At 42.5% G+C, this 18,637-nt stretch overlaps 1 protein-coding gene across 2 annotated transcripts in view; it reads left to right on the forward strand.

Annotated features, from left to right (window-relative positions):
• ITK (IL2 inducible T cell kinase) overlaps positions 1-18,637 on the forward strand; it is a gene marked incomplete at both ends in the record, with an annotated part of 54,792 nt that overhangs the window by 1,528 nt on the left and 34,627 nt on the right. The window contains 2 exons of one of the 2 annotated variants that reach the window (XM_080698889.1): positions 15,834-15,938; positions 17,801-17,882. In XM_080698889.1, coding sequence (XP_080555015.1) covers positions 15,834-15,938; positions 17,801-17,882 — 187 coding nt within the window. The remainder of the gene's footprint in view (positions 1-15,833; positions 15,939-17,800; positions 17,883-18,637) is intronic. The other variant, XM_080698890.1, reaches the window with a different exon arrangement.

Consider the following 18,637-nt stretch of genomic DNA (forward strand, 5'->3'; position numbering starts at 1 on the left):
AGATTAGTATATATTTTTTTCTGAGGAGGAAATGTGTCAAGGGCGCAGTGGTCACTTAGAGACACAGGTGCCCCGATTCTCTGTTGGAATCTGACCCGGAGGTGCAGGCAGGCCTTTGGAGTCTTTAGAGACCCAGGCTTCGAAGCATCAGTGCAGCAGGGTCCTGGAGGAGGGAGCTGGCCCTTTTAAACTTCAGGTAAATTAGTCCTGCCTCCTCATTAGAAGGGAGAAGAACCACCTTTCTGCAGCAGACTCATACTGGTTATCAGTCAACCAGAAAGCACATGGAAATTCATAGGCAATTAATTGTGCAAGGCCCCACTGGTATGTGGCCAGGAGCAAATAATAGAAGGCTAATCGATCATATGATGCTAGTCAATTTTTTTGTGAACAGAGCATTTAAAATTCATGTTTCATATTGAAAAGGCAGTCATGTGCCTTTAGAAATTTTTTTCAAAGCCCATTTTACAGTTCTTACCAGTTTGTTTTTCTGACTCAATATATAGTATCCTCTCATTTGGTTAGGACTGGTCATTCCTGAGCAGAAGCGCTGTTTGTGAACTGTTTGATTGTGGATTCAGTTTGTTGTTTACAAATAATCACACGATGAATGTGTGACTTGATTCAGAACCTTGCTGGTTATCATTTATAAGTAGACAGCCTTGTAGAGTCACTCTGTTTGTTTGAGCATCATGGAAAAATTCCAGGGCAATGAATACATTCCCAGCAGCCCTTGGCCACCTAGCATCTAAGGTTACCTTGTGGCAGACACAGGACCTGCACACAAACATCAGATCTCTTGTTTCCTAAGCCCACTGGTTACTGTTCACAGTGAACATTTTTTAATTTTTCTCTAAATATTATAGAAATTTATTAATTAGAAAGTTATTCAAGGGCACCAAGAAAGGTATGTGAGTTTTTATTGTGTCTTCTCTGTCCCTATTACATTGTTTAGGGACATCAATTTGCACATAAAAATATACTGCACATCACAAATACATAAATAAATAAGAAGCACTGTACTTTGGGGAAGAACCTTTTATATTTTAACTAAGGCCTTGGTCTTACCATCTGTAAAATGAGCATGATGATAATATCCATTTCTTAAGATGTCAGACAGCTAATGTATTTAGGCAGAACTATTTGAAATTATTATTTGACAAAGTTATTCAGACATTGGCAATTTTATATAGTTCAAATAAATATATAAAGTGTCTAGCATAGGTCCAATCACCTAGTCAGTAGCTAGTAAAACTAGTTATGATTTGTATCATTTTTATATATCATTTATATATATATATATTTAAGGAGCTATCAAGGTGGCAGAACATATTTATCCTAAAAATGATAGAAGATATTAAAGTATTCTTCAAAGCCAAGGTAAAATCAGGGTCCCAGACTTCTTTTTTTTTTTTTAAGGGGAATAAAAGGTTTATTGGAAGCAGCAGGGAATGAGGAAAGATAGCTGAACAGCCCAAAGGGGCGGTTGGAACTCTTGGGGTCCAGCAGCTGCATTCAGGACAATACTTGAGAGTAGCTCAAGCCGAATTGCCTTCAGTTGCAGGCTGCTTTCTTCCAGAGTCCATGCGATCTGCCAGAAGGGAATAGGGAAAAGTGGTCGAACACCCCAGAGGGGCTGTCGGAGCCCTGGTATCCAGTAGCTGCCTTTAGGTCACTACCCGAGTGTCACCCGAGCCAAGTGCCATCAGTTGCAAACTACTTTCTCCCAGGGTCCACGTGATCAGATAGTCCCAGACTTCTATTCTGTGGCTATATGTAAGTTTGTGGGGAGAGACATACATGTATCATGAGCTTTATGATCCTGGGTCAGCCCCACTTAGGATCTCAGCTTCTCTTTTTGCATTATTACATATATATATATATATATATTTGCTTATTTTTTAATTTTTTGCAGTACCGGAGACTGGACTCAGGGGCATTCTGCTTTCGAGCTACACCCCCAGCCCTAGTTTTTTTTTTTATTGGTGCAATGTATTCATACATCATAATGGTATAAAGAAAATACTTTTGTAGACATACATGCACACATCGCCCAGTTAGCCCCTACCCGATCCCCACCCTGTTCCCTCCCCATCCCTCCTTCCCATGCTTGGCTTAGTGGTTGACCTCTAGTTTTATAGCAATTTATCCAATATTAATGATGATAATCTCACAAAATAGTTTCATTTGTCTGATACCAAGCTTTTGAGGACTAAAAGATAACAGTTCAATATTTCTTTTTGCTTTCTTTCTTACCAGAGAATATTTTTTTCTTTTCTTTTTTTTGGGGGAGTGAAGCTATCATACATTTATTTATTTATTTTTCAGAAAAAATCTATCCTGATATGGAATATGGACTCTAGACACCCAAAACAATCTCAACCTAGTTTTATTCTTTATTTTGAAACAGGGTCTCACTGAATTGTGGAGGGCCTCACTAAGTAGCTAAGGTTGGCTGTGACCCTATAATCCTTGTGTCTCAGCCTCCCAACTACTGGTATTACAAGTGTGGGTCACCATGCCCTGCTTAAAGTTAGTTAGGGGTGTAGCTCAGAGGTAGAATGCTTCTTGGGTTTAATCCCCCCCCCAAAAAAATGAAATTGGTGCCTACCTTATAGTTCACATCTGGGAGGAGGAAGTAGACATGGGTACTGGTGATGTAGTTCAGTGGTAAAGTTCTTGCCTAGCATGCAGTATACACTGATAAAATCAAATAAAAAGCTGATATGGAAGCACACCCCTATCAACCCAACATCTTTGGAGGCTGAGACCAAGAAGTTTGGGGTCAGTCTGGGGAATTTATGGAGAGCTGTCTCAAAAAGAAAAAGTAAGCTGGGTATGGTGGCACATGCCTATAATCCCAGTACTTGGGAGGCTGAGACAAGATTACAAGTTTGAAGCCAGAGTCAGAAACAGTGAGGCCCTCAACAACTTAGTGAGACCCTGTTTCAAAGTAAAAACTAAAATGGAACTGGGGGTATAGTTCAGATGTCGAACACCCCTGAGTTCAATTGAGGCGCTAACAATCTGGTACCCACATAGCATTCGAAATTCTCTGTTTAGATCAAATGTCTCTTCCTTGGAATTCAGTAAATGATGTTAGTATTTTAATAGAATAGAAACTTAATACAACGTCTTATGTGGCCATATGATCCTCAGGAATCTGAAGTTATTTAAAAGGAGGCTTCTTGCTGTGTTATTCATTGGATAAAGGGATAATAACCCAAAATATATAAGAAACTTAAAAGACTTCAGTAGCAAAACAAATAATCCAATTAAAAATGGACAGAGGAGCCCAATGTGGTGGTGCATGCCTGTAATCCCAGCTACTTAGAAGGTGGGAGATAATTTCAAGGCTAGCCTGGGCTATAACTAGACCCTGTCTCAAAATGTAAAATAAAAAAGGCTGAGGGTATAGCAAAGCGGTAGAGTATCTTTGTGTTCAATCCCTGGTGCTGCAGAATGGGTTGGGGAGGGGCAAAGGACATGCATACACAGTTCTTAAAAGAAGAAATTCAAATAGCCAAAAATTTATAAAGAAGTGCTCAGTTTTATTAGCCATTAAGCAACTGCAAATAAAAACCAAAATCTGATGTGATTTAACTCCAGTTAGAAAGGACATTACCAAAAAGGCAAAAAATAACAAATGCTAGGAGAGAGGTGGGGAAAGGGAACTCTCAGACACACTGGTGGAAGGTGAGTTAGTACGCCACAGTGGAGACCAGTGTAGAAGCATAGCGGTTCCTAAAGAAACTAGGAATGGACCCACCATATGATCCACCTCCAACTTTCCACTCCTCCACCAGAATGTATTGCCTGTCTGCCTGCCTCTCTCTTTCTTTCTTTCTTTCTTTCTTTCTTTCTTTCTTTCTTTCTTTCTTTCTTTCTTTCTCTCTCTCTCTTCTTTCTTTCTTTCTCTCTTTCTTTCTTTCTTTCTTTCTCTCTTTCTTTCTTTCTTTCTATTTCTTCTTTCTTCCTTCCTTTCTTCCTTTCTTTCTTTCTTTCTTTCTTTCTTTCTTTCTTTCTTTCTTTCGTTTCTTTTTCTTTTTTATCTTTTTGACATTAGCCTTTCTGCCTGGGGTGAGATCATCTTGCATATTATTGTGTGTGTGTGTGTGTGTGTGTGTGTGTGTGTGTGTGTGTGTGTGCGGTACTGGGGCATTCTCCCTCTGAGCTACACACCCTGTCCTATTTTTTATTCTTTATTTTGAAACAGGGTCTCACTGAGTTGCAGAGGGCCTCACTAAGTAGCCGAGGCTGTCCGCGAACCGCGATCTCCTGTCTCAGCCTCCCGAATGCTGGGATTAGTAACGTGTGCCACCACTTCCAGCTTGCATATGTTTTTTTTATTGCAGTGGCACACCTTGTCATCTCAGCATTTGGGAAGCTGAGACAGGAGGATCAATAGCTGAAGGCCAGAACACAGTTACTTAGCAAGACCCTGTTTCAAAATTAAAACATGAAGCCGGGCGTGGTGGCGCACCCTTGTAAATCCCAGCGTTCGGGAGGCTGAGACCTGAGGATCGTGGTTCGCAGACAGCCTCAGCTACTTAGTGAGGCCCTCTGCAACTCAGTGAGACCCTGTTTCAAAATAAAGAATAAAAAAATAAAACTGGGCAGGGGGTGTAGCTCGGGGGTCAAATGCCTCTGGGTTCCATCCCCAGACCCGCAGAAATAAAAAGTGTCAAAGTTAAAAACTGAGCCAGGCCTGGTGGTGCACACTTTTAATCCCCGCCCTTGGGAGGCTGAGACAGGAGGATCGCACGGGTTCGAAGCCAGTCTCAGCTACTTAGTGAGGCTCTCAGCAACTTAGTGATCCTGTTTCCAGATAAAATATAAAAAAGGTCTGGGAGTATAGCTTGGAGGTAGAAAGCCTCTGGGTTCCACCCCCAGTACCACACACACACACACACACACACACACACACACACAAAAAAAAAAAAAAAAAAAAGAAATAAGAAACCAGGCTGAGGGTGTAACTTGGAGGTAGAATGCCTCTGGGTTCGACCTTCAGTACCAAAACAAACAAACAAACAAATAAATAAATAAATAAATAAAATGGAAAAGGCTGGTGATGTAGTTCAAAGGGATAGTGTCTCTGGGTTCAGTTCCTAGTAACACACACACACACACACACACACACACACACACACACACACACACAAGAATTAATGTTTTTAGCCAGGCATAATGGCACATGCTGATAATCCCAGTACTTAGAAGGCTGAGACAGGAGGATCAGAGCTCCACGGCCAGCCTCAGCAACTTAGCAGGAACACCCTCAGCAACTCAGCGAGACCCTGTTTTAAAATAAGGCCAAGGACGTAACTCAGAGGCAGAACATCCCTGGATTCAATTCCATCCCCATTACAAAAAAAAAAAAAATAGTGTATCTCAATTTTTATTGAAATTCTTTCCTTTTAGAATAAATCTGTGTACATAAAAAGGGGAAGTCCTCTGGTGGAGACACAGAGGTGCCTCAACAGGGTCAGACCCTGGGCAGGTAGGCACAGAGGAGCAGGGAGGCTCGGCAGAAGAGGTCTTCTCAGGCCTCCAGCTCTACCTATATGTCTAACCCAGAGAAATAAAGAACCAATGAACCCGCTGCCACAGACCGACCCCAAAGTTCTCCACGTTCAGGAAAAGGCAGTTCTCGTTCCAAAAGAAGTCTACCGTAAATCTCTGGCGTTCTATTGGTCCTTTTTACTTTCTTTCCATCTGTTTTAAGTGGACATAATTGATTCACCAAGAATTAAACTGTTGAGCCCTGGGCCCCTGCTTCTGAGCCAGCTGGACTTCACATCTGCCATTTTCATTTGTCAATCTTCTACAAAGTGCTGCCCAATTGTATTTTTAAAAAATTCTTGAATCGCTAATACAGCGATTTTTTAATTTGCCATAAGATACTATGTAACACCCCCCATCCTTTCCCCAAGCCATACTTCTTTTCTGCCTGAAAGCAAGAAGTATAATCAATTTCTTATAAATTTTCCCATTGATGCTTTATCTATATTCTTGTAAATACAAATAAACATTGTTCCTCCCCTTCTTTTTACATGACAGACACACACTTTTCAACCTTTCTTTGGGTTGGTTGGTTCACAGTGTATCTTGGGTATCAATCCACACCAATACACAAGGAGCTTCTTTATTCTTTTTACGGTTGCATACTATTTCATTGTGTCGATACAAAACCTCTTCACTTTACCTTCACTTTACATTTAGTCTGTTTCTTGTTGTTTGTTACTATAAGCACTGAGGAATTGATCACTGCACAGGGGTGTTACTTTTCATGAGCATAAAGGTGGTTCTTAGCCAAGGCCTGCTTGCCTACCAGGGGACATTTGCCAATGTCTGGAGAAGTTTTGGGTTGTCATAACTGGGCAACAGTAGGTGCTCCTGACAGACATCCAGCGCTTAGAGGATAGAGATACTGCTAAATATCCCACGATGCGCACAGCAGGCCCACAACAAGGCATTGTCCAGCCTCACATATCAATAGTGCTGATGTTGAAATACCCTGGTGTACAGAAACGAGAATACAACGTGGAATTGCTGAGTCAGAGGATATATGTGTCTGTTATTCTGTTGACTATGAACAAAGCACTCTCCAAGAAGATGCACCAATGAACTTTCTCCAGGGTCACGTGTGAAGTGCTTGCTTCCTCAAAAATCTCAATAACACCATTATCTTGTGTTCTGATCTTTGCTAGTCTGGTACACTTGAAAAAACGGTATCTAAGTATAATTTATTTGCATTTCTGTTTTCATAGTAACCTCGAGCATCTTTACATATGCTTAAGAAACATTTGCATTCTTTTTGCCCATTTTTCTGTAAAGTTGTTAGTATCTATCTTCCTTAATCAGTTGGAATCAGCTAGGAATAGGAGCTCTTGCATACAATAGAAATAATAGAAGCTCTTGGTTTATTAGCCAAACCCTTTGTGCAGACTAATTTTAAACCTACCTTTTTGCTGTCAAGAGATTTTCACCCACTAGCCAATTATTTTGGAACTCCAATTGCCAGTTATTATCATAAAGAGCTATGTCATAGGGTCCAAAGACATCACTTTCTCCTGTGCATTTGGTCTTATTTGATGTTCCCTCAATTAACCAATATTAGTTAAACAGTGCCCTGAGTAAGGAGCTATTTCTTGAAATACAGTGAAGTTATTATTAACTGTATAGTTGAGCAATTGACTCTTTGGTCCTAAAGGGAAGATTAAAAATATATTCTTCCAAACTCACTAAGCATCTGTTAGAAAAGATGGACACAGTCTTTCTTTTCTCTTCATATACTCCATACTCTGGGGGCCTTGAACAAGAGTTCACAGACCAGAGCTGCCAAGACACACAATACACACAACATCTGGAGGGTCTTCTTCACGCCCGGCATGCAACACTTAATTCTGATCTTACATTTTACCTAAGTTCTTTTTTTTTATCTTCCCACTTTCATAAGCAAATCTAAACAAACTTTTTATTCTTTGCATCCTAGGATTCTTTTATCTTTACCTAACATGAAATTGAGCTTAGAATTCATGCCTGAATTAGTGCTTCACTTCTAAGATAAATTTGACCCACATAAAAGTGCACAGGTTTGCATTTTTAGAATCTCTGGGGAAAATGGCTAGCGCTTAATAAGAATGTGAGGACTGTCATGAACTTGAGCTTTTGGGGACACAGAGTCGCTGGTGGCAGGTGCTGCCTGGCTGCCGCTCACTGCTAATGAGGGTATGAGGTCACATGTACCAGGTCACAGTAGTTCACACACCCAGCATGCCTTGCACACCCCTTGGCCTTCCCCATCGCCACCTGACAACATTGCTTTACAATAGTGTTTTAAAAAAAAAATTCTGGCTGTCTTAAAATCTTATTTTCCTCTTTCTGCCTTTCATCTTTCTTTGTGCTCACTGTAAAAAACTTCAGATGCTAAAGAAATATTTTATTTTCACCATGAAATTTCGGCCATAATGACATCGACAAGGGAGAATCCAATTAGCAACTTGGAATAGTTTCCCTCTTGTACTATATTTGAGGATATTGCATATACAAATATATTTTACTTCTTTTTTCAAAAATTAGATGATGCTTTAGCTCTCCTTCCTTCCTCCCGCCCTTCCCCTCTTCCTCTCTCTCTCTCCCTCCCTTCCTTCCTTCCTTCCTTCCTTCCTTCCTTCCTTCCTTCCTTCCTTCCTTCCTTCTTGTACCAAGGATGGAATCCAGGGGCATTTGACCTTCGATCTACACCCCAGCTCTGTTTTTTATTCTTTTGCTTTTTGTTTTGGTGGTACTGGGGTTCCTGGAAACCCTTCTACTTCCGGGCTACACTCCCAGACCTATTTTTTATACTTTTTTAAATTTGGAAACAGGGTCTCTTAAGCCAGCGCGGCTGGCTTTGAACCTGCGCGATCCTCCTGTCTCCGCCTCCCAAGTGCGGGGATTACAAGCGTGCGCCACCACGCCCGGCTTTAATTTATTTTGAAACAGGGTCTCACTGAGTTGCAGAGGGCCTCACTAAGTAGCTGAGGCTGGCCGTGAACCGCGATCCTCCTGTCTCAGCCCCCCAAACAAATGCTGGGATTTAAAGCTCAGCTTACTTCAAAAATTTTGTTGTACCTTTCAAAGATATTTTTGTTCCCCCTCATAGATCAACTTCTTTTTGGTTAATGGCTACAGAGTAGTCACAGGATAGGGGGAACATAACTAATTTAACATTTTATTTATGAATTAATATTTATGTTTCTCTAGATTTTATTAGTGTAATAAATAATACTGCTATGAATATCTTTTCCCCTGTATCTTTTGGCAAATTTGGTATTTTTTTTTCATAGAATAAGTCCTAAAAGGGAAGTGTATTTATTTACTTTAGGTAATTGCTTTTTCTTTTTTTTTTTTTTTTTTTGCTGGTACTGGGGATGGAACCCTTCTACCTCCGGGATACACTCCCAGACCTATTTTTGTATTTTTTATTTGGAAACAGGGTCTCTTAAGCCAGCAAGTCTAGCTTTGAACCTGCACAATCCTCCTGTCTCCACCTCCCAAGCACAGGGATTACAAGTGTGCACCACCATGCCTGGCTAGGTAATTGTTTTTAATATTAATAAATTGTTGTTTAATATAATTGTTTTTAATACATGTATGTGTTCATGGTGAAATATTCAGGTTATAGAGTACATGAGGTGGGAAAAAAACTATGTCCATCTCCTTCTCTTAAATTCTAGAACTATTCCCATAGTTTTCTATTTTACTAGCTTTTGTTTGGGGTTATTTTTTTTTTAGAAAATGCATTTATAATTCTAATAGAAGATTCTAAATTGCCCTCTGAAAACTGTATGAGATTATGGTTCTTTTATTTTCCTTCCTCTTCTTTTTCCTCTTTTTTTTTTTTCTATTTGTAAAATTCTCACCTTTGGCTTTTGAGAAGTCCGGATGTTCCTCCTGAAAAGACAGCAGACTTTAAGGAAAACTAAATATTTTCCCCATAACCAACCTCTTAGTGAACCACAGTATGAAAACACACTTGAAGTGCCCTGTTCAATCATCATCAGAAAGATTTTCTGGTCTTAGGCAAACCCCCATGCTGCTAAACGTAGTCACTTTTGCAGTGTGAGTTCAGGAAAGTCTTAAATGGTCTACCTCCCTTAGTTGACTCATTTGAAAGTACTCTCAGACAATACCAAAAAAAATTTATTACCAAAGCTCCTTGTCATCTTAAAATCTCTGCTATCTGTCCTAATATAAGATCCTCTGAGCTACGCTTCGCTTGAGGTTGTCGGGTGAATTCTAGTTTAGGTAAGTGAGATTTGGGGGAGGTTTTGCTAGGTGAGTGAGAATGGGTGTAGAAAGCTAAAGTCTCATGAAGCAAAGATGACCCAGTTGGGAAGACCAGGAAGCCGGGCTTGTTCATGGGTTTCACCCCGATTTTACAAATAATTGACAGAATGTACGAGTGACTCCAATTGTCAGAAATCACCATTATAATCAGGTAAGAGTTAGCATTGTCCTCCCTGGTGGCAGTTATTGATTACTTATTTGTCCCCTACCCCTAAAAAAAAAACCCAAAGAAAACGTGAATGCATAAACGAACTTGGAAAACGGAGTCAGGAGGATCACAGAGAATTTGAAACGGCCACATAAGCTTACTCTCAAAACAAAATCATCAAAATAATAAACGGATCACCTAGATATTACTACTTCCTTTCCCAAATGTGACCCATAAAATAAGACCTAAGTTCGAGGCCAGCCTCAGCAACTTAGCAAGACTTAGTGTGTGGGGAGGTGTAGTTCAGAGGAAGGATGTCTCTGGATTCAATCCCCAGTACCATAAATCAGCTAACTAACTAAATAAATAAATGCAAGGTCTTATTTTATGGGTCACATTTGGAAAAGGAAGTAGTAATATCTAGGTGATCTGTTTATTATTTTGATGATTTTATTTTGAGAGTAAGTTTATGTAGCCGTTTCAAATTCTCTAAATTTACCTAATGATTCAGGGAATATTACTGAGCCACTTAAAAAAAAAAAGAAAAATGAGCCGGGCGTGGTGGCGCACGCTTGTAATCCCAGCATTCGGGAGGCTGAGACAGGAGGATCGCAGCTCATGGACAGCCTCAGCTACTTAGTGAGGCCCTCTGCAACTCAGTGAGACCCGGTTTCAAAATAAAGAATAAAAAATAGGGCAGGGGCTGTAGCTCAGATGTAAAATGTCCCTGGGTTCCATCCCCAGACCCGAAAAAAAAAAATTAAAAGAAAAAAAAATGAGGCCGCGTTGAGGTTGAGGCACTTGCCGGGAAGGCCTGAGGCTGGGCTTCAAACCTGAGCGTGTGCCCGGCCTGGAAGCTCCAGCTCTCCCCCAGTTACAGAAGAGAAAGCTGGCCTCCTGCTGCTCTCTGAAGGGTGCAAATACCCTCTTTTCCTGGGTGTTTGATGCAGCTCCTCGCCCGTGTTTCTGCTGGCTAGCCACGCGATGCAGAAACCAGTGCTGTTGGCGTTGTCTTTCTGAGGAGTCGGGGGATGTGTTCCACCCTTGAAACCCAGCATAAGCATTGCACCACCCAACAGGGCAGAGAAAAGTTTTGCCCGGCCCTAGTTTGGAGAAATCGGTCACACAATGGATGGCTCGGCCCTGGGTTTGGATAATGAATGTTTTCTGTGAAAGCCAGAGCCGGCACAAAGCCAGGAAGCACAGCAGCTACGTGCTCAGCCTCTGGAGTCACTGAATCGAGTGTGCGTGCTGCTCTTTCACCGGGAGCTGGCCTCTCTGAACCCCAATTCTCTCACCTACAAATAGGGAGAAAAAGACTTTGTTGGATCACGATTAAATGAACTAGAGCGTCAGGTGCCTGACGTATAAGAAATGCTCAAAAAATGTGTTCACTATTGAACACTTTGATTATTTTTTCCTGTCTCTCTTTCTCTTTGAAACTCACATTCCAAATTCTATTTTTACAAAGCATTAACATTAAAGGCAAGAGGAGATACAAAAAAAAGTCACTGCACAAACTTGCCTTTATGCCTATTTGTGCGCGTCCGCATCCTGGCTCGCTTTTGACACGTGCAGATGTCTGGGCGAGACTTTGGAAGATGAAGACAGTGCAGCTTTGAACATGGCCAAGAAAAGAAGCAAGGCTAAGCCAAGTCTGTCTCCCCAAGTGCTGCCGACAGAGTAACAATCAGATGAGGGCAGATGTGACACACACTCTCTCTCCCTCTCCTCTCCTCTCCTCTCCTCTCCTCTCCTCTCCTCTCCTCTCCCTCTCTTTCTCCCCTTCCCTCCCTCCCTCTTTCTTTTTCTCAGCAGCTTTTGTGTGGTTTCTTTGGAAGCTTTTGCCCTGGCATTTTTCAGAAATAGTGCAGTTGTTGGGGATGATTATAGGCAATCACTCTTTCCCAGAGACTGGACTATGTTTAGCGCGTTGACCAGCTGCTCCCGGGTGACTGACAGGGAGCACACAGCTGGCTACGCTGCTTACCGCGGGTCAGAGCTTGTGAGAACCAAGAAAAACTGGCCTCGGGCTTCAAGAGAGGCTGAGCAGGCAGGACGCACTGGGATGCTGGTTGGTAGGGAGAGTCAGGTAGAACCCAGGATGTGGAATCCATTCCACCAGAAGAGCAAACCTGAGAGCAGTCTCACCTGGCAGATGAAGGCACAGACATCTCTTAAGATCCCTGTGTGGAACCAATGTGTATTCAGAAATCAAAATAGATTGTCTGAGCACAGAGTAAACATCTCCCTTGGAAATTGTATGGCTACCAAGCACTCAACACGGGCCACGTTCAAATTGAGAGACGTAGCACTGTGGAGGAATATTGCTCATTAACCTGTGTGTTGATGACAGTTGGAAATGATAACATTGCAGGCTTTTGGGTTAAATAACATAATCGTCGAAATTAATTTTACTCGTTACTGTTGCTTTTTTTGAATATGCCTGCTGGGAAATCTTGAACTGAACAGCTGACCCACATTCTCTTTCTGTTGGACAATGCTGCTGGAGAACTGTGCAGAGATTTATAATCCCAAGTCTCAGCTCCCATTGACGTTTACCTCCACTCCATGCTCCCATGGCAAAGAGATACTTACCCAGCACTTTTCTACACAGGAAATTTGCTTGGGCTATTCACTCTGCCAAGAATGTTCTCACCCTTAGACCTGCTCCCAGATGGCTCCTGTTTTACTTTGTGATCTCAGGTGCCCCATCTGCCTGCAGAAGCCCGCTTAACGACATGCCACCATCCACCTGTTCTATGCTCTTTATAGGACCTGCTTGTCCTTTCTGCCTCCCCAAACCGACGATGGGATTTCATCCCGATATATACATCCTAAACCGAAAGTGCTCTAAGTCAGAAACTCGTTCAGTCCACCTCACCTACCCCAGCATCATGGCTTTGCAGCACCGCACATGGTAAAGAACTGATTCTTTCTGCCTGGTGACCACGTGGCTGACCAGTAGCTGTGGCTCACTGCCACTGCCCAGCATCAAGAGAGAGTATCAGGACAGTACCAGATATTGCTAGCCAGGAGAAAGATGAAAATGCAGAATTTGAAATATAGTTTCAATTTCTACCAATGCTTTTACAACAGTGTAAAGTCAAAAAATTTTAAATCGAACCATCGTTAAGTTGGGGACAGCGCATATACTCTGAGACCCATGAGACTACCTGGTTCACTGCTCCATTTCCTGAACTCAGAACAGCATCGTGCTCAGATTTAGCACTCAATAAATATTTCCCAAATGGCTAAATGTGGCAGCCCTAAGTCTGATTAAGATCATCTAAACTGATCCAGCATGGTGTCCCTTGTTAGTCTCTTCCTACCTGAGCACTGCTGTGGGCTAGCCACTGTGCTCGACCCTGGGATAAAGTCACACTTGTCTTGATCTCTGCTCTTAGGAATCTCTGAACAAAGTAGTTTTTAGAGCCGGGCGTGGTGGCGCACACTTGTAATCCCTGCGCTTGGGAGGCTGAGACAGGAGGATCGCACAGGTTTGAAGCCAGCCTCAGCTACTTAGGCTCTCAGCAACTTAGTGAGACCCTGTTTCCAAATAAAGTATAAAATAGGTCTGGGAGTATAGCCCGCAGGTAGAAAAGCCCCTGGGTTCCATCCCCAGTACCACCACCAAAAAAAGAGTAGTTTTTAGACAAATGTGTCAGCAAACAGTTTTCATATATTTGCCAAGAGCCTTTGGTTCATTTCACTAGCTACACTAAGAAATTAAGTCCGTGGTGATAGAAACAAGGTAGCCTCAAGGCTCAGGCTCCCTTCTCACCAGTAGCTGCAGAAGGTTGTTGAAAAGGCAGCTGCTCTGTCCTCTGTCATCTTGTGTTCCTGAAAAACAGGTCCGCCCTTCCCATGAACTGTGATTATGGGCAGAGCCAGGGCGTGTATTTGTAGCTGTGGAAGATTCCAAATGAGAAGATAGTTGGAATCCAAAAAACACACGTTTTCAGAGGTTGGAAGACAGATCTTTTCATACAGCATTAAATTACAAAAGCAACTGCTAGAAAAAATATCTAGATGCTCGTTTTTGCTTACACCTACCTATGAAAATTCAGGGGAAAGACAAACCCATCCCAAATGGCTGACCCCGGCCACCCTGAGGTTGCAAAACAGTGGGACCATAAGGCACTGTAAATATTTTTTCACTTGTCTCTATATTGCTTGATTTGTATAAGTATGGCTAGATTTTATACTTTCAAAAATGAATAAAGTGATTTAATGAAGAAAAACTTTACAATTGTTACCAAGAAGCATCCCTATCTATATTTGGTGGGATCTACCTCTCCTGTCTCAAATTTGCTGATCTCAGTTCTGTGCCTCAGCTACTGGGGCAAAGATGAGCTTCCAGCCTGGAGGTCAAAACACAGGAAGTAAAGATGGAGGTCACCCTGGACAATGATGAGGTCGTGGCTTTCAGTGGTAACCAAGTACACTCGTGTACCCTGCCTCTCTCCATCTCTCTACCTCTACAGTTAGGATTACCTTAACGTTTGTATTTGGAAAAGTAGCCTTTGTTCAAGGCACCTGTTATAACCAGACAAGTTGTTTATATCATCCTATTTTATTCTCCAATCAACCCTTAAAAGGTTGGTATTATTATTATTATTATTATTATTATTATTATTATTATTACTACTACTGTTGTTGTTGTTACTACTATTATTTAGGTGTGTGTGTTGCTAGGGATTGAACCCAGGGCATTCTACCTCCATGCTACCCCCACAGCTCTATTTTATTTTTTATTTAGAAACAAGGTTTCACCTCACTCAGTTGCTGAGGCTGAATTTGAACCTGTGACCCTCCTGTCTCAGGCTCCCAAGTACTGGGATTACAAGGCTTGAACGACCACTCCCGGCTCATTATTATTCTTATGAGATATAGAAACCAAGGTTCTGGGAAGTAAGATGAATTGCCCAAGGTCACAAAGCTGGTAAGAGGAAGAGCCCAACTTTGAACCCCATCTTTCCAAGGTTGTGTTCATTTAACCACCACTTGCTACCCTTTAGGAAGGACAAGGTATAATGACATGTTTTGCTACTGGTTCTAGATAGCTGAATTAGACTCCATGTTTGATGGAAGCCTAATTTTAGGTGCCTGTGAAAGGCCTGTGCTGTCCAAAAGCATTTCTCTAACTTTCCCTGGAGCCCAATAGCAGCTACCAATAGAATCTGTCCCACAGGGTCAGGCATCCCATCAAATGGGCACCAGGTAACGCCAGTAAACATTGCAACCACTATCATGGGAATTAGTTATCAGGGAAACACATCTAGCAAGCTTCCAAAGGAATGAGGCATGGGGGCAGGAAGATTTGATGGGGAGGGGAAAAAAAGATAATTAAAGAGCGCAGACAGGACTGCCCTGCAGGGTTGTCATTGTGGGAATTTGAGTAACTAAGGGTAAGAAAAGAAAAGAAAAACATCACTAACAGTATACATCACCATCCAGGTCAGGCCTAAATTACTGTGCAAATAAAGAAGTCATAAATAAGCACACAGCAGAGAATACTGGCAAATGTGTGGTCCATTTCCCAGAGATCACCCCACTCAAGCCAGCCAGGAGTTGTGCAAATACTGACATTTGTCAGGAGGCAGCGGGGGGGTGTGCTACTGTCGCGTCACGAACAGAGGACAGCCATTCTCCCACGAGTCTGTGCAGAGGCTCTTTCTCAGGCTGAAGGTCTGGAGGCAGCCTCTGGGTGTGCAGTGGGGAACGTTGGGGCTGGTTTACAAAGCGAATGGAACTCATCTAGTTGTGAATTTCCAGAAGCAATCTGAACTAGCATACCGTCTCCTCTGCGCTCTGATTTCAATGGCTTGTGCTTGTCTTCTGGCAGAAAAAGCGCACCTTGAAGGGCTCCATTGAGCTCTCCCGCATCAAATGCGTTGAGATCGTGAAGAGTGACATCAGCATCCCGTGCCACTACAAGTACCCATTTCAGGTATGTTCGTCGGGCCCAAGAGGGGCCGTTTCCCATTCCCTGGACTGTGCTTAAAAGCCTCAGCAATCACAAGAACAGGTGGGAAGAGGCTGTTTTGTCAGGTCTAGAAGATGCCCAGTCACATCCATTGATTCATCCCTCCACTTATTCAATAAAGGCATAGCATAAAAATCTAGAAAGGGTTGTTAGTCTTTATTCTCTTTTCTTCCATGTCTTTTCTACCTCCAAGAAAGTCCTCAATACTCTGTTCCTGGAGAAAGGTGCAAAAGCTATCCTGTGCTTAGCCAAGAGTATTAGTGCATGCCTGTAATCCTAATGCTTGGGGACGCTGAGACCAGAGGATCACAAGTTTGAGGTCAGCCTCAGCAGTTCAGCAAAGCCTTCTGCCATTTAGTAAGAACCGCTTCAAAATGAAAAATAAAAAAGGGCTGGGGGTAGTATAGCTCAGAGGCATAGCCTCTAGGCTCAATGCCCAGTATGCGCGCGCACACACACACACACACACACACACACACACACACACACTGTTCTTTAAATATAGTTTACTCATAATTTCATGATTTGGGACAACAGATTGCAATCCTTGGTTTTTAAGGGAAAAAATACCTCAGGTTTTAGGATCTAAGACCTATCTAGAGATAGTTGTGCTGTCGAAAACAGTAGCTCTTAGCCACATGTTTAAATTTAAGTATGAATTAATTAAATGATGTTAGAAATTCAACTCCCCAGTCACACTGGCTCCAACACATATACCCACTGCATACTGAGCTGGGCACCACAGAGTATAGGTATTTATTACTGCAAAAAGACAGGTGGAGTGTACCTGTAGAGTCTTTACCTGGCTTATCTCCCCTGCCATTTATGGCTTCGAAGGAACAAATACCTCCATGCACAACCCAGAGTATTATTCTTGCTGGCCAACTTGAGGGCTATTTCATTTTTTTATTTTTTGCAGTACTGGGGATGGGACCCAGGAACATTCTATCTCTGAGCTACACCCCCCAGTCCTATTTTTTATTCTTTATTTTGAACCAGGGTCTCACTGAGTTGCAGAGGGCCTCACTAAGTAGCTGAGGCTGGCAGTGAACCGCGATCCTCCTGTCTCAGCCTCCCAAATGCTGGGATTACAAGCGTGCCCACCATGCCCAGCTATTTCATTCTTAATGTCATAGAAAAGAACTTTCTTTTTCTCCTACTAGAAAAGTGGCTCCCATGAGTAGGAATTTTCAAGACTGGAAGTAAAAGGAATAACATGAATTTTCCATTTATTAAAAATCCCAATAACAAACGAATAAATAAAAAACTGGTGACTTTTAGAGATACGTAGTTTAGTTAATAACATCATGCCTGTGTCAATTTCCTGCTTCAAAAGTGTGCCGCGGTTACGTAAGATGTTATCGGTGGGTAAAGGTGGGCGAGAAGCGTACAGGAACTCGCTTCTATTTTGGGATCGTCTTATGAGTCTTCAGATATTTTAAATAAGAATTTTCTTAAGTCCTGGTTCCACATTTGTCATTTAATAACTTATTCTTCCGTATGCCGGAAAGATGTTTTGAAATCACTGAAATACTAAGATGAGAGCTAGTCGTGAGGACAGTTTCCCTCTGCTGTTTTAATTTAACAGCTGCTCACTGGTAGCGTGGAATCTCACCTGAGCACCTTGGGCCATGGAGGTCTGTCCTTTAATTGCACATGACCTGAACACCTGGATAGAAAAATGAGGCTGGTTCCCTAACCACCCAGATTTATTCTTATCAGTGACAACAAGCAGGGGAGATCCCTGCCCTAGGCCATTAATCAGAGGGTCTGCTGCCAATCACCCATCTCCCAGCACATGCTCACCTCGGACTCTGTGTCTCCAGGTTGTGCATGACAACTACCTCCTGTATGTGTTTGCTCCAGACCGCGAGAGCCGGCAGCGCTGGGTGCTTGCCCTTAAAGAAGGTAAGGAAACTCCTGTGCCATGGCCCTTTGGCCCTTTGGTCCTTTGGTCCATGCGTCCCACAAAAGAATAGAGTGCTAAACTTTTATTTCTTTTGGTGTTGTGCAGGGCCCAAGAGGCAGCCACCAGGCAACTTAAAATATGCACTGTCCAGCCCTTTATGAAAAAGTTGCCGACTCCCAGTATACTGAGAAATACGGGTGTGGGCCAGGAGTCAGATGGCCTGGGTTTAATGCCAGACTCTCCCACTTACTTTTTTTTATCTTGGGCAAGTTCTTAAACAATCTGGGCTTCAGAGAGTAAAAGGAACTAGCGCGAAGCTCTTGGAACTAGCCTGGCACGTGGTCATCACCCAAAAAACACCAGCACCCAGATTCCTGATACGCTGGGTGCTTCAGGCCAAAGAATAATAATAGGCATACTGATGGAGTGCTTTTCTGGGGGGACAAGTATTGATCTACCTGTGCCTCACATGTCCTCATTTTATTCTCACTACAACCTTGTGACTATTATTAGTCCCGATTTATAGCTGAAGAAACGGAGATGCTCAAAGGTCAAGGAACTTAGCCAAGGTCACACGCTAATAATCGGCAGTGTTGATTTTCATCTTAGCAGCCCGGTCCACATCCCACAGACTTAGACACTGTGCTGGTTCTAATTACGGTTTCAGGAAGGGGCGGCTTCAGAACGACCCTTACTGGTGGTCTGAACGACTTTCACGCTTGCTAGTGTTTTGGGATTCTAACCATGTGCTCGG

The sequence above is a fragment of the Muscardinus avellanarius genome, assembly GCF_963383645.1.
Source record: "Muscardinus avellanarius genome assembly, chromosome: 7".
Classification (NCBI taxonomy): domain Eukaryota; kingdom Metazoa; phylum Chordata; class Mammalia; order Rodentia; family Gliridae; genus Muscardinus; species Muscardinus avellanarius.